This window comes from Macrotis lagotis, chromosome 5 (assembly GCF_037893015.1).
Source record: "Macrotis lagotis isolate mMagLag1 chromosome 5, bilby.v1.9.chrom.fasta, whole genome shotgun sequence".
NCBI classification, from domain to species: domain Eukaryota; kingdom Metazoa; phylum Chordata; class Mammalia; order Peramelemorphia; family Peramelidae; genus Macrotis; species Macrotis lagotis.
Window position 1 is genome coordinate 243,067,808 of NC_133662.1, and position 25,611 is coordinate 243,093,418.

General features: G+C 46.6%; 3 protein-coding genes across 6 annotated transcripts in view; all 3 read right to left on the bottom strand.

Moving 5' to 3' along the window:
- Nucleotides 1–516, bottom strand: part of MYO1C (myosin IC) — a 45,806-nt gene extending 45,290 nt beyond the window's left edge. Inside the window, exon 1 of the mRNA XM_074189170.1 lies at nucleotides 338–516. Coding sequence (XP_074045271.1) covers nucleotides 338–412 — 75 coding nt within the window. The 5' untranslated portion in view covers nucleotides 413–516. The remainder of the gene's footprint in view (nucleotides 1–337) is intronic.
- Nucleotides 517–3,125: 2,609 nt separating this feature from the next.
- INPP5K (inositol polyphosphate-5-phosphatase K) lies at nucleotides 3,126–21,737 on the bottom strand. 4 transcript variants are annotated; one of them, XM_074189175.1, is made up of 14 exons: nucleotides 21,642–21,737; nucleotides 21,265–21,328; nucleotides 20,730–20,839; nucleotides 19,491–19,598; nucleotides 19,133–19,241; nucleotides 15,889–16,005; nucleotides 15,417–15,592; nucleotides 14,770–14,881; nucleotides 13,879–13,988; nucleotides 6,412–6,598; nucleotides 5,440–5,577; nucleotides 5,119–5,202; nucleotides 4,727–4,831; nucleotides 3,126–4,483 (listed from the first exon to the last, which is right to left on the bottom strand). In XM_074189175.1, exons 1-14 carry the CDS (start codon nucleotides 21,701–21,703, stop codon nucleotides 4,418–4,420), a joined length of 1,548 nt encoding a protein of 515 aa, XP_074045276.1. In that variant the 5' UTR covers nucleotides 21,704–21,737; the 3' UTR covers nucleotides 3,126–4,417. The 4 variants fall into 4 exon arrangements, with proteins under 4 accessions (XP_074045276.1, XP_074045278.1, XP_074045277.1 ...); XM_074189177.1 differs by lacking the exon at nucleotides 20,730–20,839 and having other exon boundaries at nucleotides 21,642–21,730; XM_074189176.1 differs by lacking the exons at nucleotides 20,730–20,839; nucleotides 21,642–21,737 and adding an exon at nucleotides 21,451–21,613.
- Nucleotides 21,738–21,985: 248 nt separating this feature from the next.
- PITPNA (phosphatidylinositol transfer protein alpha) overlaps nucleotides 21,986–25,611 on the bottom strand; it is a 39,722-nt gene continuing 36,096 nt past the window's right edge. Inside the window, exon 12 of the mRNA XM_074189178.1 lies at nucleotides 21,986–24,526. The gene's annotated coding sequence lies outside the window, so the exon portion shown is untranslated. The remainder of the gene's footprint in view (nucleotides 24,527–25,611) is intronic.

The window sequence follows — 25,611 nt, forward strand, 5'->3', positions numbered from 1 at the left end:
CCTGGAGCACCCCCTTCTCCTCTCCTTCCCTTCCTCCCTTCCCCCCCAGCCCCCCCATCTTCTAGCTTAGTGGAGGATTTCATTTCTGGAGTGGAACAGCTGCAGAAACCTCTTTCCCTCTTTCCCCATCCCAGAGCCATCAGTCACATTTGACATGAGCCGTCCTCCTCCTTCCCTTCTCCTCTAGGGCAAGGAGCTCCTTGGGCCTTCCCTTCTCCTAAAGAGCACTGAGGCTCTTGGTGCCCCTCTGGGGAATCCCCACCCTTGATCTCTGAGAAGAACTGGGGGGGAGTTGGATAGTGTCACCCTTGTTCTTGCAGCCTCCCAAATGACTTACAGTTTTGCAGGTCCCATGGGGGTAGACCACTCGAATGATCTCCCCCGTAGGGATGAGCTCCACTTGCAGCGCCATCTCAGCCCAGCCAACCCTTAGGCCTCCTAGCTGCCAGCCAGGCCTGTACCCGCTGCCTCCAGGCTGCTCTAGTAGCTAAGAATTTATGGCCTCAGTCAGGGCTTGCCACTTGGGCTAGGTTCAACTCTGGCCCCAAGGGAGGTGACCAAATCTGGCTCCTCAGGACGCAGCCGGACAGTGGCTCCAGGGCTGGGGCTGAGAGCAGGAAAGGGAAGAGCTGATAGGGGCTAAGGAAATGCTTGCTGCCCCAGGTAACCCAGGGGAATGATGAGTTCCCCCCCACACACACACACACTTCACGAGATTCATGGCTTCCGGTCAAGAGGAGGGTGGGACATCCCTCTCTCTAGCTCCCATGCCACTCCCAAGACATGGGTCTTTCCTCCTCACTCCCAGAAATCAAGCTGAGAAGCTTTCCATTCTAATCTGGGAGGAAGTGGCAGAGCAGGGTGGGACAGGTCACTGGAGCCTCAAAGGGCAGACAGTAAACTCTCTCCCAGAGGTGTACCCCACTACCTACCTGATGGTCTATAAGCACCGGGCCTCCTGGGCAATTGCAGAAGTAGCCTCAAAGACATTACGCTGGCTAACAAGCACTTTACAAAGATGGAAAAAGAGACAGCAGGCCTCTAACTCATAAGGTACCCAGGACTTTGACCCAGAGCAACCACAAAGAGGTGTCTCATTCTCCCTCCTGGAGTCTTGATTACTTGGGTCCTTGGTTCTTCACCCTTGCCTGCCCCTGAGCCATCGCCCTCTCCCAAGCCTACTTTTGCCCCTGACCCTTTCAGAGAAAACTAAACCTCTGGGATTTGTGGAACCCATCTCCGAGCACAAATACATCAGGGGCTAAATTATCTGTTCCTCCTGTCTTCACTCACTCTTTCCTCTAATTTGAGTGACCAGTATGGCCAAGGCCATCACTACCACTACCACCCCATGGGTCCTTAGCTCTGCTTAGAGTTCCTAATTGTTGCTCTGGTAGGAGGGCTGACAGCTATTCTTTCCCCACTGATCCCAGGCCCTCCTCTCTCTCCCCCCCACCCCCCAATTCTCTGATGAATAGTCTTGCTGTACCTCTTCTTCCCTCCTGTTCCTGTTTTCCCTCTCCATTTTCATTGTTTTTTAAATCACAGTTGACATTTTCCTGGCCTGGATTGGAGCCTTTAGGACTTTTGGCAGTTCCTTGTAGGAAGTGAGAAGAGGAAATGGAGGAGGAAATCACCTTTCCCAGATGGAGAGGCTGGAGCCTGGGCGATGGGGGTTCTAGCAGTAGTGGGACATTTCTTTTAGTCCCATCCCTTGGAATACCACAGGACACCCCACTCTATTCCTCCCTCCCTCCCTCCCTCCCAGGAAGGGCCAATTATTTCCTTCCTCTGGGAAGCACATCCATCCAGGAGCAGGTTCATTCCTGGAGGCCACACAATGGCCCTTATCAGAGAAGGGAGTCAGGTCCCAGAAAAGTGAACCAACACAACGTCTCAGTCACTTCCTGTTTCCCCAGCGAAGGCAGGGCTAGGCTCCTAGCTGCCACATATCCTGATTGGGGAGGGAGGGAGATGTCACCCCACTCTTGCTCTCCCCTGCCTCACCCCTTCCATCTTTCAAAGGAATCCTAACAGAAGGGATGTCTGTTTGTAGAGACTTGTTCTGGTGACATCACAGGGTGGGGTCAAAAAGTGGAGAAAATGAAAAGGGCAGAGAAACCAGACTAATTGAAATAAAATCCAAATTGGAAAATCTAAAAAAAATATCAATGGAAGTCTAATGACCCACTACCAGAAACTAGCCAGGTTGAGTTTACAAACTGAACATTTATGAACAGGATAAATTTATGAACTATGAGATGGACCAAAGTAGAAGAGATGTTGAAATGAAAATACAAGATTTGCAAGATGTCAGTCTGGGCCTTGGTTTCCTAACCTGTAAAGGTCCCTTGTAGCTCTAAACCTTTGACCCCCCTGAATAGCTTGGGTGAGTGTGTTCAGGAGACTGGGGAAGAATAGATTTTAATGAGAATGTGTGCCAAGTGTTTTGTAAGACCTTAAAATACTCCATATATGACAATTGCTATTAGACCAAGAGGCCTGGGTCCTTTTCCAAAATGTCTTTCTCTTTAGGGCCAACACATTTTTTCCCTGCCCCTTGTTCCCAGTCTGGGCTGGGAATTTGGGACCAATGTACAAATGTAGGATTAGATTTTTTTGAGTTAGATGTAGGAGAGAGGTCATTTTAAGGATGACATGGGGAGATGGGGACAGACAGGAGCATAGACTATGGAGGGGATTCTATGAGGTAACGTGAGCCTAACAAGGATGGGAGGAAGTCTCCAGAGGGAGGTGGGGTGCGGGTAAATGAAGTATATCTTGATCAGCTAAAGGCTGAACTAAGATACTAGGGAGTGAGAGGGATGGAAGTCCAAAACAAAGGTGTCTCTGGCTCCCATAAGTACTTTACTTTTCAAAGCTTCTAGAGCCACAGCCCTACCATGTGAAAGTTGGCAAACTTGAGATCCATTAGATGAGATCCTTTGGACTGACTGACCCAGAAACCCAGTCCACCCCCATTCCCTCTAACTATTCAGGTCTTGCACCACCTGAAATCAGAGGAAGGACTGGATCCTCAGGGTCCAAGAGATTTGCATTCATCTTCTGCCCCTCCAATACTGGAGCATCTGCTTCCAAGCAACATGGACAAGAACACACAAGGCCACTTTAAAGCCACATATCTATTTTCAGATATAACTGACACAGATGCACAGATTCAGGTTGCTGGGCTGGGGAGGCAGGGCAGGCACAGCAGAAGCAGGGGTAGTTGTTGACATTCAAAGCTTCCAAAGGGGAAATGTCAAGCAGCCACTAGTCTGGAGCTCCCCCTCAATGAGGAGGGGCTCTATGGCGGATCTTCGGGAAGGAGGGAGGAAAGAACCGCAGTGATGTCACAGAGCAGGCTCCCTGAGATGGTCTTTCCTAGGAGGCTAAGGCAGAGCTGCCACTGACCCCCAGTGGCTGGGGGTAGAGTTGAATGACTTGAAAAATTTCATGACAGTACCTAGAGAGGAATGTTTTTTAAAGATCCCCAGATGGCCTTAACTATCAGCTTGCCCAATCCCTGTAGAGGGGTCCCAAAGTTGTTTCCTGTGAGCTGGTATCCCAGAGTACAATGATACTATGTGAATTGGCTTGTAAAACCTAATTGTGGGAATGAGGTATTATCTCACAGAAACTGAAGGAAAATGAAGATGATGGGATGATGGGGTTCTGGGCAACAACTCTTAAGAGTTCCTCCCTGTCCATCTGACTCCACCAAGTTGGGAAGGCTGGAGCCACAGCCATCTCACATCCAAGGGTAGGAGGCACTGACTGAACTGCCCCCACCTCATGAACTCAGGCTGTATCTCATTGCCAAAAGGCTTTCTGAACCAGGAGACCCTCTTGAGAAGACATTTAGCCATCTGCTACCATACCAAAGCTACAGGCCTAATTCTCTATGCTGAAGGAAGGGCACATTAGGACATGCCCATCACTTTGCCACCCCTGCCCTGACACTGAAGGGGGGAATAAGCTGCCAACTGGTTAGAGGATTCTATATAAATATATCTTCCCACCCCTGCCAACCAGAGCCCTGGAGATGGAGTCAGGAATGCAGAGCAGGTGCCAGCTGGGGCAAGTGTCTGGCAGCTCCACTGAGAGCATTTTGAAGACAATCAGCCCTACCTGGAATATGGAGTAGGATGGGAAAAAAGAAAGGAAGGAGGGGAGCCTATAATAATCCCCCCCCATCACTTAGCTGACCGTCCTTGAGTATCCACAGCAGGTGGACCAGCTGGCCTCATCTTTATCCTGGTAACAAAATCCTAATCCCAGTCCTGAATGGAGAACCAGGAGGCAATTAGGGGAGGCAGCTGCTCTGCAGGGGCTGCCCTTATCTCAAGAGAGCTAGACACACATACAGCAGCCATCCAGGGAAGCTGTGACCCCCGATTTAGGCATTCACCCTGGCTCAGTACATCAGTGGATCTCCTTTCTTTTCCCTCCAGTCTTCTGGGGTCAGGGCATTTCTAGAAATCTGAAAGGAGAGAAGGTGAATTAAGTACTTGAGGGTAGGAGAGAGATTTCTGTCCTTTGCCATCCAACTTGCACCCAATCTCATTGTGACTGACTTTCCGTAAAGCTTCCAGAATGAAATTCTATGCCTGCTGACCAGATCATGTGTTAGCACATCTCATAGTGAACCCCAACACTATCCCTCTCCCCTTTGCTTTGCTCACTCCCCATTCTGGTCTGCTCAGTGACCAGGAGGAACTCTTACCTGAAAGGGTTCACTCAGCCCCACTATAGCCTGAAGGTTGTTGCTGTAGTAACTGAGAAGAAACTCTCCCCCTTCCTCTGGGAAACCGCTAGCATTGATATAAACCTGAAAGAAGGAAAGAGGGCAGGGAATGGAGAATGTCACTGGAGGACTGGACACTTGCCCATTTGCCAGCCTTTCACCCTTTCAAGGAAAATCTACCAAAATCAGGTATCTGGCCCCTCTGAGCCGTAGCTTCCCTCTGCTCATTAACTTCTGTTAACTACACATCTTTAGAACCTATAAATGCATGGGTGAATGATACTGGTCCTGCAATGGGGCAGGGTTCTGGAGAGGGGAACCACTCATGGGATAAGGACTGATTCTAAATGGGCACAGTGGGTTCTGGATACCTGGAAAAGTCCTTCTTTTGAGGAGATCATGTTGTCCTTGACCCAAGCATAGGTGACATAGTCCTTCAAGTGGCGTATCACAACCTGGCAGTCAACACATGGCAAGACCCAGGGTTAGTCAAGGGTCTGTGTACTAAAAGCAAGACCTACATCATGGCCAAAGGGGTCAATGGCTGCCCCACTCAGGTCATGCTGGAGGCTCCACAGAAAGATGGCTCCAAAGATGCTCAAGAGAGAAAGGGGTGGCACAAGACTATGGAGTGGTGTCTCTCCCAGACCCCCACCTTGGTCGATCTACACTCACAACCCCTTCTCCTTTACCTTGTGGAGGCCAATCCAATCCCAGGGGCTGCTGATGAAATCAGGGCTCCGTCTGAAGCTCACCACCAAATCGTAAGGTGTAATCCACTGACCCTCAGGAATCAAGTTGATCGGTGGAGTTAACAGTAAGGACTTCAGCTAGACATGACAGGAGTGAAACTCTGATCATTAAGCATCCTCCTAACCTGGGGGATAGGGTTGAACTCTATGGAGCAGTACAGGGGGAATCAATGATGGGCTGTCCTAGGAATCTGCAGCTGCTCCATGCCTTGTCCTTAAGGTAAGGTTTCTTGCCCTGGGACACACTGTTTGACCAGGGCCAGATCACCTTGAGGGGAAGGACCATGGGATTACTCTGTTATTTCACTAGGAAAAATGCCACTTTAAAGGAGGGAAGCCAGTTGCTGATGGATCCTGGGGATGGAAAGGGGAGACAGTCCTCTGAGAAAACAGAGGGGCAACTGGATAGGTAGGAACCACCAGAGGCCCCAGAGGACAAGGGGGAATAAGGTCAATGTAATGGGAAGATATTGTTGAGGATCAACCACCTAGAATCCAGGTGTTCCCAAACTCAAGGATGAAACTGCAGATCTGAGACTCTGGCCTCAATTGCCTCTATACTTCCAGATAAGGGCAAATAATATTGTTGGAGGACTTTATTTGAGGGGGAGAGGGCAAGAGGCCTGGCTTTGAGCATAGATTATAATCATTAAGATTCTTCAATTGGGAAAGATAAAGAGATCACAATTGACATTTCCGGAATCAAGGACCACCCAAGGAAGATCAGTTCAGGACCAATCAGAAGAACTCCTTCTTCACAGAGCAGTCACTTGGTAAGGACTGACTGAGACTGGCCACTGGGGGAAGATGGGGAATAAAATAGCCATCTCTCTTTATCCATTTCTTTGGGATATCTATTAGCAACTGCAGATCGGGCTACAAAGTCAATGGGCTAGGCCCAGGGAGGCTCACCTCCATCACAAAGGTTGCTGTGACTGGTTTGTGGTCACTGATTTTATGTTTCATATGGTTTTGATAATTCTTCAATATCAGAGAGAAGAAGCGCTCACATTCCTCAGAGTCCACAGAGTTCTTTAGGAGATCCCGGTTCAATCTCCAGAGAATGCGGTCAGTCCATGCTGGTTTTCGTTTTTTCTCACTGAACTCATAAAGAAGAAGGGGAAAGGAAAGTTGAGAATGGCTCAGCTAGATCATTTCAATTACACTGAATCGAGTTTGTAATGGCCTTTAATGACCAGAATCTTCAAGCACAAGAGGCCCATGGCAAAGGATGGGGAGGGATAGTTCAACTGAGAAGACATGCCACTAGCAGCCAATTACATTGAAACAAGTCAGACAGTGCAAAGGCTCTTTTGATTTTCCTATATTGCAAATGAATGGAATCCATGATTTGAAAGATTCTGATTCAGAAACTTTTAGTTAGCAATTCCAAAATCTCTTTCTCTTAAACCAAAGCAGCAACAATTGCCCCTAGGAGCTAAGTCACAGAAAGGAGTCATGTTACTAGACCTGATGGATATCCCCATCAAGGATTAGCCTAGATAAGATGGACTGGATTGGTTCCTTATATTAAGACTTTTGCTCTCCATTGTCCTAGTCCCCTCAGTAGAGATTCTTCTTAATGAGTTGTCTTCTTCCCTAGCCTGTATCTCAAAAGCCCTAGTATTCAATTTCCATTCTTTCCCTTTTACTCTAATCTTTGGTGAAGAGGTGGCCTTTCTCCTGGATCAAGACAACTTACACTGACCCCCTTGATTCCATTTCCTCATTTGCCCCACCACAATTATCCTCCACTTCTGAACTTCAATCTCTCTTTTCTATGTCTCTTCTTCTCTTGCCTTTCAGTCAAACTCTTAGAAAAAGCTTTCTATACCTCGCTTCTTCTCAATCTGGCTTTCAACCTCATTAATCAGCTGAAATGACTTTCTCCAAAGTTGCTAATGAGTTCTTGATCAGCAAATCTAAATAGGATTTTTTCAGTCTTGATCCTTAGAGACCTCTCTGCAATCTCTGTCTTTTAACCAGTTTCTCCTCTTGAATAATCTTTCCTCAGGGTTTTTGTGATACTGTGCCCTCTGGAGACTCTGAAGTCTCCTATTTGACCAAGTCTTCCCTGTCCCTTTTGCTAGATCATCATCCACATTCCATCCCTTAGTCGTGTGTGTCTTGGACCAACTTCTCTTATCTTGTAACCTCATCCTGGGTTCAATTATAAGATCCACCCACATTATTCCCAGATCTGTACATTCAGTCCTAGTCTCTCATGAACTCCAGTTCCATGTCACCAACTGCTTCTTAGACATAACCATCTGGATATCCTATGGGCATTTCAAACTCAATCAATACAAATCAGAGCTCATTAACTTCATTCTCTCCTTGCTAACTCAACAATCACCTTTTATAATCTCTGAGTTTCTCTCAAGGGTACCATCATCCTTCCTGTACTTCCAGGATTTGCAAATCTTGAATCCTCATTCTTCCTCCTCACACATCACATTTAGTTGCGAAGTCTTGATTCCATCTCCACAACATTTCTTGCATCTGTTCTCTTCCCTCTTCTCACATAGCCAACCACTCTAATTCAGATCATATTATCTTTCTTTTAGTCTAATGAAATAACCTCCCTACTGATCTCACCTCTATTCTCTCTCCTCTCCAACCCACCTCCACAAAGCTGCCCAAGGTGGTTTTTCAAAAGGGCAGGACTATGTTACTCTTTTTCTCAAAACTCCAGTGACACTATTACTTCTAAAATTAATAATAATTCTGCTTCTCACTTAAAGTCCTTCACCATCTGACTCAAACCTATTTTCCCAATCTCAATACACCTTACTCCCCTTCATGTGTTTGATGGTCCAAAGAACCTGGCGTTGATGTTCCTCATCTGTGGAACCCCATCTAACCATGTTCATGCTTTGGCCCTGTCTCCCATGCATGAAATGTATTGCTAGCTCTTAAATATATAATGTCCTTCAAAGCTCAACTGACTTGTCAGGCCTTTCCTGACTCTTCCAACTGCAGGTGTCTTCACTCAAACAGTGATCCTATATTTATTCTGTACATATTTATTCAGAATAGACCAAAAATCATGCTATGATTTTAAGATTTACTACCTTAAAATTGCTCTAAGACTTTAAAAATGCAATAAAATTTTAAGGTCCATATTCTTTCCCTCCAAGACACTTTTCTCCTTATCTCCCCACATTGAGAGAGCAAGAAAAACAAAACTAGATACAAACATGCAGATACAAATGAAATAAATTCCTGCATTGGTTATGACAAAAATAGGTTTCAATCTGTCCTGAGTCCTTCCTCTATCACGAAATGGGACCACAGCATATTTCAACAAGAGTCCTCTGAAATATTGGTTAGTTATTATGTTTATCAGAGTTCCGAAGTCTTTCAAAGTTATTTGTCTTTACATTACTGTATAATTTTTTTTCTCCTGATTTTGATCACTTTGTATGAGTTCATACACTATTTCCCAGGCTTTTCTGAAACCATTCCCCTTTATCATTTCTTAAGAGTATAACAGTATTTCATCACATTTATAGACAACTTTTCAGACATGTCTTACTTGTTGGGGATGTTCTTGGTTTCCAATTCTTTTTCATCACAAAAATGATTGCTAAAAATATTTTGTGCATTGAGGTCCTTTTCTTCTTGTAATTTCTGGAGTATAGAACTAATAGTGGCACTGATGAATCAAAGGTTATATCAATAGCTAATAGCTTTGGGGTCAAAGTTTCAGTACATGGCTCCACCAACAGAGCATTAATAAAGCTGTTTTCCCACAATCCTCAGAAAATTTTTGTCAACTTTGCCAATCTCATTGGTATCAAACAGTACTTATGAGTTATTTTAATTCGTATTCTTCTGCTTATCAATGATTGAGAAATTTTTCAATTGGTTATTGATAGTAGGGGTTTCTTCTTCTGAAAACTGTCCTATCCTTTGTCCATTTATCAATTTGGAAATGGCTCTTATTCTAATAACTCTGGATCAGTTCTCTATGTGAGAAATGAGATCTTTATTAGAGAAACTTACTACAAAGATTTTTTTTTTACCCAGAGCCTGCTTCTCTTCTGATTCAACTAATGCAATTAGTCACATTGATCATTATTTTTCACTAAAACTCCTGAAGCACCTTTTATATGTTCATGATATCTCTTCCAAGAGAATGTAGGCTCCTTAAGGGGAAGAATTATTTCACTTTTGTCTTTATACATGGTCCCTAGCACAAAACTGACCTAATGGTAAAAGAGGCACAAAAAATGCTTAGAAAAATATCATCTTAAAAAAAAGAATTGATATAATGATAAAAGAGGCAAAAAATTCACTGAAGAACTCCTTTAAAAGCAAAATAGGGCAAATGGAAAAGGAGGAACATTAAAGTTCACTAAAGAAAATGTTCTTTAAAAATTAAAAGTGAGTAAGTAGAAGCTTGTAGGGCAGATTCGGGGAGGTAGTGTCAGAAGCAAGACATATTTTTGGGCATGGACAGGATAAACTGAGGAAAATGGGATTGAAGGAAATATATAGTTAGTGAACATAACTGTAAATATAAATGTGATGAGCTCACCCATAAAATGGAAGCAGGGAGCAAACTAGATTAGAATCCGGAATCCAATATTACGCTGTATACAAGAGACACATATGGGACAGAAAGACACACGGGGAATTAAAATGAAGGACTGGAGAAGTCCTCATTTCAGCTGAAGTGAAGAGGGCAGGAGTGACAGTCATGATATGATCTCAGACAAAGCAAAAGCAAAAATAGACCTAACTGGAAGAGATAAGGAAAACTACATCTTGTTAAACAATGAAGTATCAAAAAAATTTTACAGCAAGTTTCCCTGTTCAAGATCTCATTTGTCAAATATATAGGAACTGAGTCAAAGTTTTAAAAATAAGAACCATTCTTCAATTGATAAGTGATTAAAGGAAAGGAATAAGCAGTTTCCAGAAGTTGAAATCAAAGCTATCTATAAGCCATATTAAAAAAAATGCTCCAAATTACTATTGATTAGAGAAAGGCAAATTAAAATATCTCCTATCTATCAGAAATAAAAAATATTGGAGGGGATAAGGGAAAATAGATACATTAATGAATTGCTATTGAAGTAGTGAACTGGTCCCACAATTCTGGAGAATAATCTGGAACTATGCCCAAATAGATAAAAAACAAAAGGTGTTCTTTGTCCGAGCAATACTATTATTAGGTCTGTTCTCCAAACAGAGCAACACACACTAATACACTATATCATATGCATCTATTTTTGTGATAGCAAAGAATTGGAAATTGAGGGGACATTCATCAGTTGAGAAAAAAGCTAAACAAGTTGGAACATACGATGGCGATGAAGTACTATTGTACTTGATGAATGGCTGGTTTCAGAAAAGCTTTCTAGGGGGCAGCTAGGTGGCGTAGTGGATAAAGCACCGCCCCTGGAGTCAGGAGTACCTGGGTTCAAATCTGGTCTCAGACACTTAATTACCTAGCTGTGTGGCCTTGGGAAAGTCACTTAACCCCGTTTGCCTTGCAAAAACCTAAAAAAAAAAAGCTTTCTAGGACCTAATGCAAAGGGAAGGGAGACAAACCAGGAGACCACTGGACATCATATGAAATGATGTAATGATGAAAGACTTGGCGACTCTGATTAATAAAATGATCCAAGGCAATTACAAAGAACTCATATTGAAGAAATGCTATCCACCCCCAGGGAGAGAACTGATGGACTCTGAATGCAAATTGAAGTATAATTTTTTCTTTTTTTCTTTTTTTGCAATATGGTTAATATGGAAATGTTTTACACGTTCAATTGTTTATCATATTGTTTGTCTTTTCAGTGGATAGAAGGGAGGGAGAGAATCTGGTACTCAAAATTGAAAAAGAAATGAATGTTAAAAATAATTAATAAACATTTTTGAAAAAAAAAAGATCATTAACTTTCTTTTCCCTATATAAGGGAACACCCACAAAGTTGCTGGGCACATAGTGGGTACTCCCTTCTAACTTGATGATTAATCTTTTGGAGGAACCATGCAATGAATTCTTGCTTAAATTTAGCTCCAGAAAAGAGTTTTGTTTCTGCAAATGAAAATGCTTCTTTTGTCTAAAACTACAGGCTAGCCATTCTGCTTATTTTCCTTTTTCAGTTGCGAGAAAATTCAAAAGCCAAATTTATTGCCCAAATACATCAACTGCATCAATTCTAATTTCTGAAAACATCATCACTTCTCATTTGAGCTATGTTCTGCTTTAAAATGTCAGCTACTTCATGGCTTTGGGAACAGGGAAAGACTTAAGTTTTAAATAATTGAAAATAGATTTTATCTTTCTACAATCTGCTTGTCATTCTATGCCCTCAACCTCCCCAGTGGTTCCAATCCTTTCCTCCTCCCCGAGGCCAGTTGTCCTCCCTTCTCATTTTCCCAGGGCCCCTTGTGGCCTCACCCAAACTTGGGAAAGGGTTCTGATCAGCTGGGGCAGGCATATCCTGCTCTCGCTGCACTTATTACCCTCATTCTCCTTTCTGTGTTCTGTTTGTTTAACCAGCAGAACTGAGGCCCAGATTCCTGGCAAGCCTGGCAGGAGCTGCTTTGTCACCCTTATCTTTAAACTGGGTTAGGAACCTGCTGATGGAGCAATGAGGAAAGGCCCTGCCCAAACAGTGGGAGTTAAGACACTAAAGGTCCTGGAATGACCCACCATCACCCTAATGGAAGTGCTGCCCTCCAGAACACTGGCACTATCTGCTCCTTCAGGCCGTTACACCACATCCACAAACATTTGTAACTTCTCAGTGAAACCAGTGAAGGGTCAGAAGGTTCTGATGCACTGATGAAAACTCCTAACATTTGCACGATCCTTTCAGATACATTTTTTATTTGGTTTGATCTTCACAACAAAGTTATATTATTATCCTCGAGTTCAGAGCAGTGTCAGTGACTTGCCCTAGGTGGAACTGCTAGTAAATGTTAAAGCCCAGGATCTAATCCAGGATCTTTTCTGATATCAAGTCCAGTGTTTATTCTATTACACCAGAATGCCTCTGGGTAGGGGGAAAAAAATCAAATCTTTTTAGGTCTCTAGAGACTCCTTCCTTAGTATCTTTCCCTAAATAAGGGGAATGTCATTCGTCTCCTTAGGGAGGACAATCTCTTTTTGCCTTTTTAGCTTTATAATTTCTCTGTACCCTAGAACATAGCCTATTTTTGCAAAATTACTACATAATGCTAATATGTATATTCTTTCCTGTACCTTTCAGAAGATGCCATAAGACTTCCAAATCTAATTTTTTTGCCAAAATCTGTTCATTCAGTTCTATATTTTCCTTTATGCTTTAGGATGCAATTAGAATAAGGAGAAGTTTAAATGTGGCTTGAGGAGGAGAAGAGGAAGAGAGTCCTCAACCTCAAGTTTTTAAGATATCATTTGATCTTCTGGCAAGGAAGAGACCAAATTTCTCAAGCACCCTGATTTATCAAGCTCTGAGAGGAGAGGAACATTAAATTCTCCTATGATCATGGTGTTTATTTTTACAATTCATTTAAGTTTTTTAGATTCTATGTCATTTAGTGCACACATTTAATGTTATTGTTTCTTTGTATTGCCTTTAAAGAGAATATAGTTTCTCCATTCATCTTCTCTTGATATTGTCAATTTTTACTTTTGCTTACATGATAGTATGATTACAACTTCTGTCTTTGAGATTGCCTATACACAGTATTTTGAAGCAGTTTCTTGTTCACATTTATACTTCTATTATAAGCATCTAGAAGGGTTCCAGGTGTAAGGTGGATGCTCAACAATGCTCACCAGCTTGAGTTTCCACTTCTGGAGAGTCTGTTATTTCTAATTCTTAGAGAGAGATTGGTGGGCAGAGGAGCCATATGCAACTCAGAACTATTTCTCTGATGCACTTTCCCCTTTAGAGAGACTTAACTACTTTTCATCAGGGCCTTATCATTCCCTACTCCCTACTCTGGGGATATGGGATGGAGAGGAGGCTACAGAGAAAAAGACAGAATGAACATCATCAAAAGGGAGCCTGTGGATATCTCTAGAGGTGTCAGTTTAAGCCATCTATCAGAAGAAATTACTGATTTCTCTCTGCTCCCACTTCTCCCTGTGGATAAATCTGGGGTACCTTCTTCTGTTCCTAGGAGGCTGTTGCTTTATGAGATGAAAAGGAAGCAAAGCTCCAGAAAGATGATCATTGCTTCTATTCCTGTTCCCTTGACAGTTCTTTTTGGGAACTGCTTCTCCTACCCTCTGCTTCCCTCATTCCTCATTCCAGATCCCTTAGACCCCCTTCTCCAAACACCCTCATTTCCTCCCAGCTAGCTCCCCCCACAACCTGCACAATGCCCTTCAAGGTCTTCCTACAGCTAGTCTTGCCCTTAGCTCCTCACCTGGAATCATAATTTTCTGAGTTGATGTCAAATTTATAGGTTGGCTGAAAGAGCAGGGGACCCTCCTGGAACTGCTGGAGCAATGAATCTGTCTTCTTAATCATATTGAGCTACAGAAAGAAGAAGATCCCTCATTGCCATATAGCCAAGTTGTAAGGATGCAAAAACCTGGACATTGGCAGAGCACTAAAGCTTCAGGAAGCAATTAGAATAAGGACTTGGGGAGGGAGAAGGGGAAGAGAATCCTCAACTTCAACTTAAAGATATCATTTGATCTTCTGCCAAAGAAGAGACCAAATTTCTCAAGTGCTCTCACTTCTTCCTTTATCATCTCTTTCAGTCTCTATAGGAAAGGAAGTTGAAATCCTTTTAAAAATCAATTTACTACCCCAGATGAAAGCCTTGTTGAGGCTCTAAATATCTTCCTAGGGACAAACAGTTGACATATCTTTGAAAGGAAAATGGAGTTGTCAGGGTAATTCCCCAGAGTTAAGGGGATCATGCACTATAGGAAAGAAATGCACGTGAGGCACCATGGAGGTGGTCAAGGGGAAAAGGCAAGTCAATTCAATAGCTCCTGGTATTTGGAGTCAAGTGTAGAGAGAAAGAGCAATGACCCCAGTGCAGGGGAGTTGGTGGAAGAAGAGACTCCTCCAAACTCTTAGGTACGACCTATCAGATTTAGTCTGGGCAGGAAGACTACAATTATAGGTTTTACACTAGTTAAAACAATGGCACATGACAAATGATCCCTTGGACTTAAAACTTGGCCAGTCATGGGAGTGAATGTGAGAGGGACAGAGAATGGCCACCAAGGATGTCTTGGTCCTCCAACTCCTTCAGGCTGGTCTAGAATTCGAAGAAGGGCTTTCTTTTCTTTTTACTCAGTACCTGATCTTTTTTCCAGAGTTCGCTGTATTGCTGATTATTGATGGATTCCTGGATAAAACACAACCCATAATCCTCGATGCGAAAATTTAGGTCACCAAACCATAGGAGGAGGCTACAGAGAAAAAGAAAGAATGAATCAAAGACAGAATCATCAAAAGGGAGCCTGTGGATACCTCCAGAGGTGTCAGTTTAAGCCATTTATCATCAATATGGAAGAAAAAGACTAAAGGAGATGGGGCCTCCCTGTCACACACAGCTAATCAAATGGTGGTAGGACAAAGCTGCTTCCTGCTAACGCCCAGCAGGTCTTTCAGCCTTTCCAGGCCAGAGATTTGGGGGACAAGGCTAAATAGCATTGCTCTAAGCTTGGCTCCCACTGAGGGGAAGAGAGGACCTATGCTAAGGTTGGAAGCTTAGGTTCACTCCTGCGTTAGGATTCGGAGGGCACTGTTTCAGGGAAAGGAGTTTATAAGGGAAGGAGTTCTCTATATTCAACAGTGGCAGAAAACTTGGGGGATGAGGTATAGACACAGTCATGGTTTTGGGGGTGGGAGATAAGGAATGGGATTCTAGATGACTCAGAAGGGTGGTCTGGGGCTAAGCTGGAGAGCACAGGAAGCCCAGCTGGTGGTTTCCTTCGTACTCACTCATGGTCCAGGATGTTGGGGATGTCTTCTTTCTCAAAGTTCTGCATCTCCAGGATTTTGTCAAAGTCGCTGAGCCGCTGGTCAATGTTAGCCACGTGGGGTGGCAAGTGGCAGTTGAGGAAGCAGAGCGAATAGCCATATATCCGAAAGCAGACGGTAACTCCCCCTTTGTTTCCCTGTCATGGTAGAGAGGTAAGAGAAGCTGTCTGCCTGCTCCTCTAATCCTCTGCCAGAGGGAAGACAGTGGAAAAAGGCTGGACCCCATTTCCTCCCCTCCATGGGAAAACTCTCTAGCCACATGAGAGCCAGTCCACTCTCTCAATAAATCCTCTAAAGTTTCAAGGGAAGGGGCTCTACAACACATGCTCAGAGAAGGACCTGGCAAACTCAATTCATCCAAATTTATCTGTCCTACAAAATCTCCTGGCCATTTTTACTCAGTGATACAGACCAAACCCTAGCCCAGGCTTACCCAGTAGCCACCGAGGCCAGTACGGGTGAAATTGGTGTAGATGCTAGACATGAAGGGCACATGCTGGCGCTTGACCAAGACCAGCAAGAGGAGTCCTTGCATTCTTATAGAGGTCACCTGTGGGACAGGGAAAAGGTGGGGGCACCCAATCATTTCAAAGCTAATCAAATGCTCCAGATCTTCCCATGCCTTTAGCTTCACCCTCAGATCCATGGCTTCTCTTCCATTCATCAGCCCTGGAGGATAAAGACTGTGATGCTCAGTCTCTATGTTAGGTCTGGTTTGGATTAACTCTTTACCCTGAGCCTAGACCCATTCTCCATAAGACCTGGGAAGAGGGAAAAGTTTAAGAAACCCATTCATGATAAGGATATCTGTGCCCATCCTGAGGAACAATGAAGAAAAATTTCTCTGTTCCATCTTCCTCCAAGTCCAGCTGGAGAACCCTAGGGCCTAGCTGCCATTTTAATACTTGTATAGGACTGCCTCTCCCCACTCTTTACAATATATGCTAAGAATCTCTGATGTTCCCTAAGACCTCAGCTATGTGGGAGGTAAGAGAACAGTGTTATACAAGGAGGGCAAAGAAAGAAACGTTTCCTTAGGTCTTCTCAAATGTATAGTCTGGAGGTGCCTGAGTGTGTGAAAGAAAAAATGAGGTGACCCAGGAAGTGAAGTGATAGATGACTGATAAATGCAGAGGAGATACTTAACATAAAATGGGAAATATCAAAGATCTAGGATGGAAGAAAAGGATACCTAAGAAGGGATGGGTATAGCTAAAATATACCCATTTGAGGGGTCACAGGGGAGGTTCCCTGCTCCCCCTCCAGAAAAAGGCTGCATTAAAGCAGAGGCCCCAAATCTACTCCCTGAGTGACCATTTCCGGAGCACTCAGCCCTAAGCTGGAGGAGGAAATCCCCTGGGCGGGAACACATCCCAGGGCCTTCCAGGAATTATGAAATCTGATCCCTGGTCTCAGGGAGCTCCAAGATAGAAGAGCAAACCAAAGTGGGGAAACCCCAAGAATGGGTGAGTGAGTGGGGGGAATCTAAGGGAAGGAGGCTAAATACTGAATTAAGCCAATATTTCAGGAGTCCCTCCAGCTGGTGGGTGGCAGGGAAAGGGAGCCAGTTAACAATATATTCTGCTTCAGGATGTTTCCAGCTTAAACTGCTTGCAGGTTTGCCATCCTAATGGCAACCACTCCTCCTTGGCTGAGTGTCGACATAGTTGGGTGTCGGAGGACAAAGGACTCCTTGCAGGTACCTGAGCAGGGCAAGGACAGACATGCTGAAAAAGGGTGGGGCAGTGATTGGCACAGGGAGACATCAAGGGGAAGTATCTTAAAATGTTAGTAGAAAGAAATGAACAAAGAGGACACTGAGTATGACTGAGTTAGTAGGAAGAGGGAGGGGGGAAATAAGGAGATCTGGTAGCAGCAGCAGGTCCCAGCATTCAGAAGGAGCCCTGGTCTTCCCATGGTGTAGGTAGGTAGCCTAATATCAGCTTGGACTCCAAGTATCCACTTGGCTTTTCCTCACCTCTTAGCCAAAGTACCTGAAAGTGGATATTTCCCACATGGTCCTCACTGGCTCCTGGCCCTCACAGAGATTCCCCATCTCCTTCAGGGGTCAGCACTCAAAATGCAGTAGGTTGAAGTCATTTTTGTAGTGTTGCTCTTTTACCAAGTTACTGCCAACTTGAGAAATTCAAGGGATTCCCAATCTTTTTTTTTTTATAAGGTATAAGAAGGCAGAAAAGAACTCCACCCTGTGGCTAGTAGATGGTACAATACATTGGCTTCCCTGGAAGGGGATGAGCCTCAAGTGTGATTCTTAGGGAGGAGAATAAAGAGATTCTGATATGGAGCAGAGGAATCCTCAGGTATCATAGTTTGGCCTTCAGAAATCACTAAGGTAATTTCCCCTTCCAGCAAAAAAAAAAAGCCCTCTGCTGCCCTCTGTCTCTATCAGGGTCAGCTTAGGCCTAGCCTAGGTCTGCTGCACTGTTCTGGACTGCTCCATCTCCTGGAACTTGAGATATCTGTACCTGGTAGCACCAGTGAGCTGGCCTCTGCCAGAATTCTCCTCTTGGCTTGAAGTGCCTCCCACAAGTGGGGGGGGAATGCTGTCAGAGAAAGAATTTCTTTGGGGGGTGGAACAATGACCAAGTAGGTCAAGGGTATTTTATGCCTAATCCTGGAATTCTCCCAATCCTCCTAAAACCAAAGGGTCAAATTGATTTTGGTCTTGGGCGGTACCTAAAAGAGATGAACTTGGGCAACCTTGTAAAACCTTCCAGCAGGTAGGGACCAAGATCAGGGGCATGAGTGAAGTCTAGTTTCAGAGTTTTAAGTAAACACTAGCGATGAGAGATAGGGCAGGGGAAAGTGAGGGAGGGCTCTAAGAGGCCCCACTGATTCCTTGGAGTCACAAGCTCTGTCCAAATAGCAGCTCTTTGATGCCAACAGAGCAAGCACAGCCCTTTTTGCATGTTTCTCCACCCACTCAGCTCCCAGAGACACAGAAACCCCTTTGGGGTGGATATCAGAAGTCATCTAGGCCAGGGCTTCCTCCTGCCACTCCTAAGGACAAAAGCTTCCAGAGGATGCCCAGAGGAAAGGGAAGTGTTTTTCAAGTTGAAGAGACAGAAATAGCTGATGACCCTGGACAATACCCCACACTGAGAGGAAGAGAACCCACAAAGTATAGCCCACAGGCTTCACCCCTAGTTTGAGAAGATGGGAGTGGGGCAGGGATTGGCAGGACTAGTTTGGTTGTCAGAAGCCTGGTCTAGCCCCAAGCACTAAGGCTGCCTGGGCTGAGGCAATTAGAATAATCTCCACTCTTGAGGAGAAAGAGAAGGGAGAATAAAGAGAAGGAGAAGTGTGTGGCTGGTGCTGTTGGCAGCCAGTAGGGAGATTGAAAGACTGAGTTACTCAGTCTGGGCCAGGCAAGAGAGGAACAGGGAGCCAGGAGGTGGGAAACTTCTGAGCTATTTCTTTCCCTAAGGGCACAGAGTGAAGGGGGTGGGTGGGTGAGTGCTATATGATCAGGAACAGAGCTTGCTGGTTTACTATCTTAGAACTAGCTGGGGAGCAGATAAACCCAAACCTAAAAGGATTGGAGGAGGAGGAGGGGGAGTCCTCAGTTGAAAGGCCAGTGAAAAACGTTAGTGCCACCCCCCCAAGTCCATTTCCCTCCCACCCAAAGTAAAGCCCCAAAATCACTCAGCAGGTACCTTGATATAACCCAGAGGGGAAAGGATGTCCATGATGAGCTTGCTCCATGGATCTTCAAATGCCAACTCAGAAAGGTAATTGATGATGCCAGACTTTAGTTCCTGTAAACTGACCATTCCAGTGGTCATTGTCTTTGTCACCCTTTCCTTACTAAAACCCTGTGATGATTCTATTCCCTCAGCTTAGTTGAACCAAGGTAAGAGTTCTGCAGTTGGACCCCAGAGTAGGCTGAAGAAGGCTCTACCATTCAGAGGGGCTCTGGGGGTGTGTCCTCCTCTATCATTCCTCCCCAACTCCCAGCAGGTTAGGTCGTACCAGATTTCAGGAAGAATTGTGTCAGCCCCAGAAGGAACTTACCCAAAGATATACATGTCAATGCTAGGAGATTCATTGTCTAGCAGAAGCAGGTCATTGATGTTGGGCGGAGGTGATGCAGAAGCCACATTCCAGGTCATGACATGCAACCTATGGATGAAGGCACAATGAGACCACAGAGTATGAGAAGTCAGGGGCAGGCAGAGGCCCTGGCCTCCAAAGAACAGACTTTCTAGGTGAAGGAAGCTGTCAGAGAATGGGAAGATTTTACATCTGACTGGGAGAAAAATGAGACCTAAATCGTAGATATTTCTCCTTCAGCCTTTTCCCCCAGAGCAGGAAGGCCTTATCCAGCATTTGAGCCATTTCTTCCTGGATCTCCTCATCTGAGCTGATATCTTCCACACAGGTCAGAAGCTGTGCCACTCGCTGCCGGAGGGGTGTGTGACCGACAGAGCTGGCACTGCTCACGCTAGCAGAACAATCCCGGGAGGATGGTGGGGTCTCGGAGTCAGGCAATGAAGAAGAGAGGCTGTCTCTTCTCTCCATGAGCCTAACCAGCAGCCCAGTCACAGGCAGTAACCGACTGGTCCCCACAAGCTCGAGGCCCAGGAAGAATGAAGATCCCCAAGAATATCCTGAGGGTCAGCTTCCATGGGTGGGGTAAAGCCTTGGGAAAGTCCAGGGAGAGTGAAAACAATAAATAATAGGGCATTCATCCTCTTAAGAGACTTAAATGCCAATCCTACTAAGTCTCTGAAAACCCTAAGGAAAAACAAGTGACCACTTCTTGGTACATCTGGAATTTTTTCTAAGAGTCAATGGAAAGGACTTTCTATTTTCTATTTCTATTTTCATTTGTTGAGTCCTGTCTCACCCCCACATATCATAGGGGAACAAGAGAATACCCTTCAGTCCTAGGGGATTTGTGGGTTCCCTCTTCTGAGGCTTAGGACAGACCTGGGGCAAGGAAAGGAAGTCATCAGGAGAAGCACAAAGCTATCGCGGGACATCTAGCTGTGCCAACAGGCAGCCAGGACAATACAGTTTACATAGATGGGTGCTTTATAGCTTATAGAATTTATAAAATTATAAAATTTTGCCTCACAGGTCTGCAATTATCGACATCTTACATCTGCCTTGTCGCAGTCATACAGCCAGAAAATGGCAGAAGACGTACTTGTACCAACTTGTACCAACTGGTACCAAGACCACTTTCAAACCCAACCGGGGGGGTCAAAGACCCTGCGAGGGGGAGAAAGGATCCCGGAAGTCACCTACAAGTCCATAAATGTGCCTTCTGCAGATCGAGCCAACGCACGGCACGTAAACGTACTGCGGGGATTCATTAAGTCAGCATTCATTAAAAAGTAGTGGACGAACCCCATTGCCTGAAATAAGCAAAATATCGCCGAACGGCGGTGGTTTTTGGTCACCGAGCACTTTGGCCCGATGCCTGCTAACAGCGTGAGGACAACGCCGCCGCCGGGGCCGGGCCGGGGCCGGGCCGGCGCCTTGGCCAGCTTCTCCGGTGACCTGCGGGCCCGGGCCCTGGGCAGGGCCGGGGTCGGCTCTCTCTCACGATTCTTGCGGGGGAGGGGGCTCGTGTTAACGCCTATTGGAATGCTGGAAACTTTAGCTAAATCTACAAGAAAGGGTCTCACTGGGGGCCCCCCACGTGCAGCCCGCGGCGGCGCCTCCCCCGGCGCCTCCCGCTCCTCCCCGCCGGCCGGCGGGGGGCCCTGGCCCGCGGAGCCCCGCAGTCCGCCCGTCCGGGGGGCGGGGGTCCCGGCTGCCGGCCGCCCCGCCCCCTCACCGGAGGTTCTTGAGGTGCCGCATCCTTTTGACGGGCCGCTCCATGGCCTCGGCGGTTCCGGGGCCTGTGACGGGGAGGGAAGGCGCGATGAGCCGCGGCCCGAGGCCCCCCCAGCGCGGCCCGGGCCGTTAGCCCCGCGCCCCCTCCCCTCGGCGGGTCCCCGGGGCCTCCCTCGGCCCCTCTCGCCTGCGGTTTGTTTCTCTTCCGGCTCAGCGGCCCCGAGAGGCGGGTCCTGGGCGGGAGGGGGCAGGGCAGGGGGCGGGGCTTCCAGCGGGCCCGCAGCTGAGGCCCGGGGCGGGGGGGCGGAGGGGAGAGGAAGGGGAAGGGAGAGGACGGGAGGAGGGGAAGGGGCGGGCCTGGCCCTGTCGCCTAGATACCGGGAAACACTGCGGCCGCCGGCGTTCTCCCCTCCCGCCGCCCGGACTACTGTTCCCAGCATGCCGCGCGAGCCGCGCGTTCCCTCGCGAGAGCCGCCGCTTCCGGCGCCCGGGCCCGCCCCTTCCTCCCCCGCCCCGCGGCCCCTCCCCCGGTCTGGGGCCCCCTTCCCGCCGGCCGGGCCGGGGCCTCCCCGGAGCTTCGGGACGAGGGGCCGTTGGGGAAGGCGCGGCAGCGGCCCAGCCCTCCCCCCCGGAGGAGGGCCCGGGGCCAGCGGACACCCCGGGGGTCCTGCAGGCGCCTCGCGGCCGCCGGGGCCCACAGCAACAACCTGGACTCGAGAGAGCTGTGTCTAGGACTTTATTAGACTTTCCCCCCCACAGACCCGTATTGGAAGATTAGGAGACAAAAAGGCACAAACTCACATTAAAGAAACAACAAGGTACTCTAGTTCATTCTACAAAGGTTTTTTGTTTTTTTTTGTAAAAGGAAAAGCACTAGGAACCAACCAAAACACGTCAGGGGTCCCAGCGGGGTCAGGGAAGACCCCAGGAAGGTGCCCGCGGGCCGGACCCCTCCCTTCCATGAAGTGCCAGGCCTGGAGGGCCTGGTGGGATAGCAGCAGCTCACCTGGAGCCAGAGGGCATCCTCAGGTAGGCCACCGCTGGTGCCGCTCCCTCCGTGTGGATGGGAGGCCGGGGGCACGGCCAGGGGGTGGGGAGGCTGGCAGAAGGGGTGGGGGCCAAGGCCGACAACCAGCAGCAGTAGCAGCGGCACCGTCATCTGGAGGGTGAGCCCTGGCCTCAGGAGCGCCACTTCAGAGTGGACGGATCCCTCCAGCCCGGCCCTTCTGGACGCTTTCACTCTGGGTTGAAATGCGAGGGGGGGGGGGGGCCGACAAGGAGGAGGTAGGCAGAAAACAAAAATCTCAGGAGGATCTCAAGTTTTGTGCATTGATCTTATTTAGAAGCTGGCGAGACTGGTTTTTGAAGGACTTTCTCCTTTGTGCCTTTCCTGACTACAACTGTGTAAACATTCATTAGCTTTGAATGTCAGTCTTTTCCCCAGAGAGCACAGATGTCTAGACTCCCTCCACCTTCCAGATGAAGGCAGAAGAAAACTTGTTTAAGCACAAATATGGCCATAGCAAGAGAATGATAGGGCAACACTGACATTTTCCCCATACAGTCAGCACCCAAAGGAATGGCTGTAATGCCCCAGTTGTCTATCCAGGGGACCCATGAGGAGGCTGCTGGACTTGGGGGATTACCGGTCAGACCAGTGTCTGCAATGGGAGCCAAAAGAGGCTTCATCGTGGCCAGAATAAACACTCTTTTGGAAACCCAGGGTCCATGCTTCAATTCAGTTGGCTCTGGGTCTGCCTACCCCATTCCCCCAGAAGGGTCCCAGAGAAGGGTCCGCCAGAGTCGAAGGTGAAGTCCTACACTCCTTTTATTGCACTTAGAAATGAGTAAGGCAAAGCAAACTACCAGAGACCCGCAGACAAATGATCTCCTCCCTACCAGGGATCTTGCTTCTCTTGGGCAGTTCAAGCATGGGGCAGCAAGGACTTAGAACACTGATGATTCGAGCAGCTTTGGGGACGGGGTGATACTTCAGCTGCTTTGTGATGCGCCCTTGGCTTGGAAGAGAGTCCTCTCAGGTTCTACTGAGGAGGGAGGAGGAAGAGACTCCAGTGGCTGGTCAGTTTGAGAGTCAGGACCCTGCCTGGAAAGGCAGCTTGGCTAGAGGCAATACCTCCTTCCCAGGTCCACCCTGTGCAATGCTGGATGAAAACATCCCTCTTGACCCTCTGGGATTGTCTAGAGTAGAGCTCTGCTTGGGCAAAAGAAGGAGCTGGCCATGTAGACTGGGCCTCTTCCTAATGCCTCTCCAGCAGCCCTGGAGGATGAGAGGACTTTGCCTTAGGGCAAAAGGGGCTTCTTGCATGCAGCATAAAAAGACTGGGACATTGCAACCTAGTCAGTCTCCAAGCCAGGGAAGAGGGCTCCAAGAGAACATGGGATTATTGCTCAACAGAAGCACCAGCCTTATTGAGAGGCAGGGCACAGGCATAGATAGCACCCCAAAGGGGCCCTTATCATAGGTGATAGAAAGAGCTTACAAGGGTCAAATAGGACAAGAGCCCTCTAGCTATAGAGACTTGACAATGACATTATGGGCTCTGCAGACAGAAGCAGACAAGATGAGTTACAGGATGTTTAAGAAGCTATAGGTGTCTCCAAAGAAAGTGATTTCAAGTGCTGGTACCTAGGGCTAGGCTTATTTTTGCTCCTAATCTATGATTGGCTAAGCCTTGGCTACCCTTGGGATAAGCACCAGATACTGGGATTCTAGAAGCATGATAAAGATAATTCCAGGAACCAGGGGTAGGGCAGGGCCACAGAGAGGGGTAGGAGGAGGACAAAAATCCATCAATCCACCCAATAGCTTCTTTCTCCCCAGGTTAGCACTCAAAATCATGAGGGTCTGGCCAGGACACAAGAGGCCTCAGTTTATCCCAGATTTAAAACAGACAAACTTAAATCATTGAAATCACATCACAAAAGACAGCTATTTCAGCTAAAAATGTCACTTGGAAATAGGGCCACATGGAAATGGGTCAGAACACAATGGAAAGAGGAGGGAGAAGCTGTCAGTCCAGCGACCTACACGCCACATGTCTCAGCGGCTCCGGCTCCTGCACACATGTGCTTAATAATACCAGACGGTCTATTTGTTCACAATATTAAAGGGCATCTAGAGTTAGCTACGAGGGATTGGAAATCGCCTGTCGAATGGGCACAGAAAGGCTGGGTCCAAAGACGGCCTGTCACTCAGGAGGGTGGAGCTGCTGGGCCTTCCTGCTGACCACTGTCTTGCAAAACTAGAAAAAAAAAATATGATTATTAAGGAAGCAACAGAGGAAAATAGAAGTATACCATAAAGCATCTTTAGTGGATGCTCCTGCTTATGAAGGAAGGGCCACCAGATTAACCTGTGGCCATGGCCCAAGCAGGGGCTTGACTCCTACCCTATACCATACTCTTAAGGTCCCAGTCTTTATACCCTTAGAAAAGTCACTTCTATGAGAGCAACACAGGGAAAGGGGGGGGGGTATGGAGTATCCTCTTGTAGTTTTCCTAATGAGAGAAGATCGCATCTCTGTCAGTGCTAAATTGGGCTGTGGAACAAAAGAATTTCAACAGAACCTGCAACTCTGAGAAAGGCATCTGTATCTACCAAAGTCAGAGCCATTTATGTGGGGAAGCCCAGAAGAGACTTTGGAAAGAGTTACTGAACAGAACAAGAGGAAGAAAGTATGGAGAAATCTTTTCATGGCTCGATGGAGTTTGAAAGATTTTTAAAAATTTTACTTTCCCCCAGTCCTCTAATTTTATCAGTGCAGTGGTTTTCTGTAAGACCTTCTACTAATGCAGAATGGTACCCTCCCTGAGTCACTGACATAGGCAAAATGGGTAAGAAAGCGACTTCCCAGGTCCTCCTGATCCCACAGGCTAGTTCTTGGGCCATTGTTTCAGGGTGCTAACCCTAAGGAGAGATTATCCCACAAGGCTGAAAGATCCAGACGATGGAGAGAACTACTGAGACTGAATCCAAGGTACAGAAAGAAAAGAGAAGCGAACTGATAAGTGTCAGGATTTCACCAGGAAACGTCACAGAATGCTCCTGAAGAGTATTTCGGAAATCAAAGGGTGGGACCTTTGTGACCAAACATTGTGGCTTTCATTTACAACAATCTAAGAACAGATTAATGCCTGGGGAAGGAGGGGTGAAAGTGGTCAGGACTTCTCAACACAGATGCAGCCTGGAAGTAATGTTTCTTTTCTGGTCTGATCCTTATCGGGCACCAACCACCCAGTATTTGACTATTTCCATGTGATTTTCAGATTTAAAGAAGAGACCTCAAATTCATTTTTTCTTTTTTTTTTCTCTCTTGGTTTTTGCAAG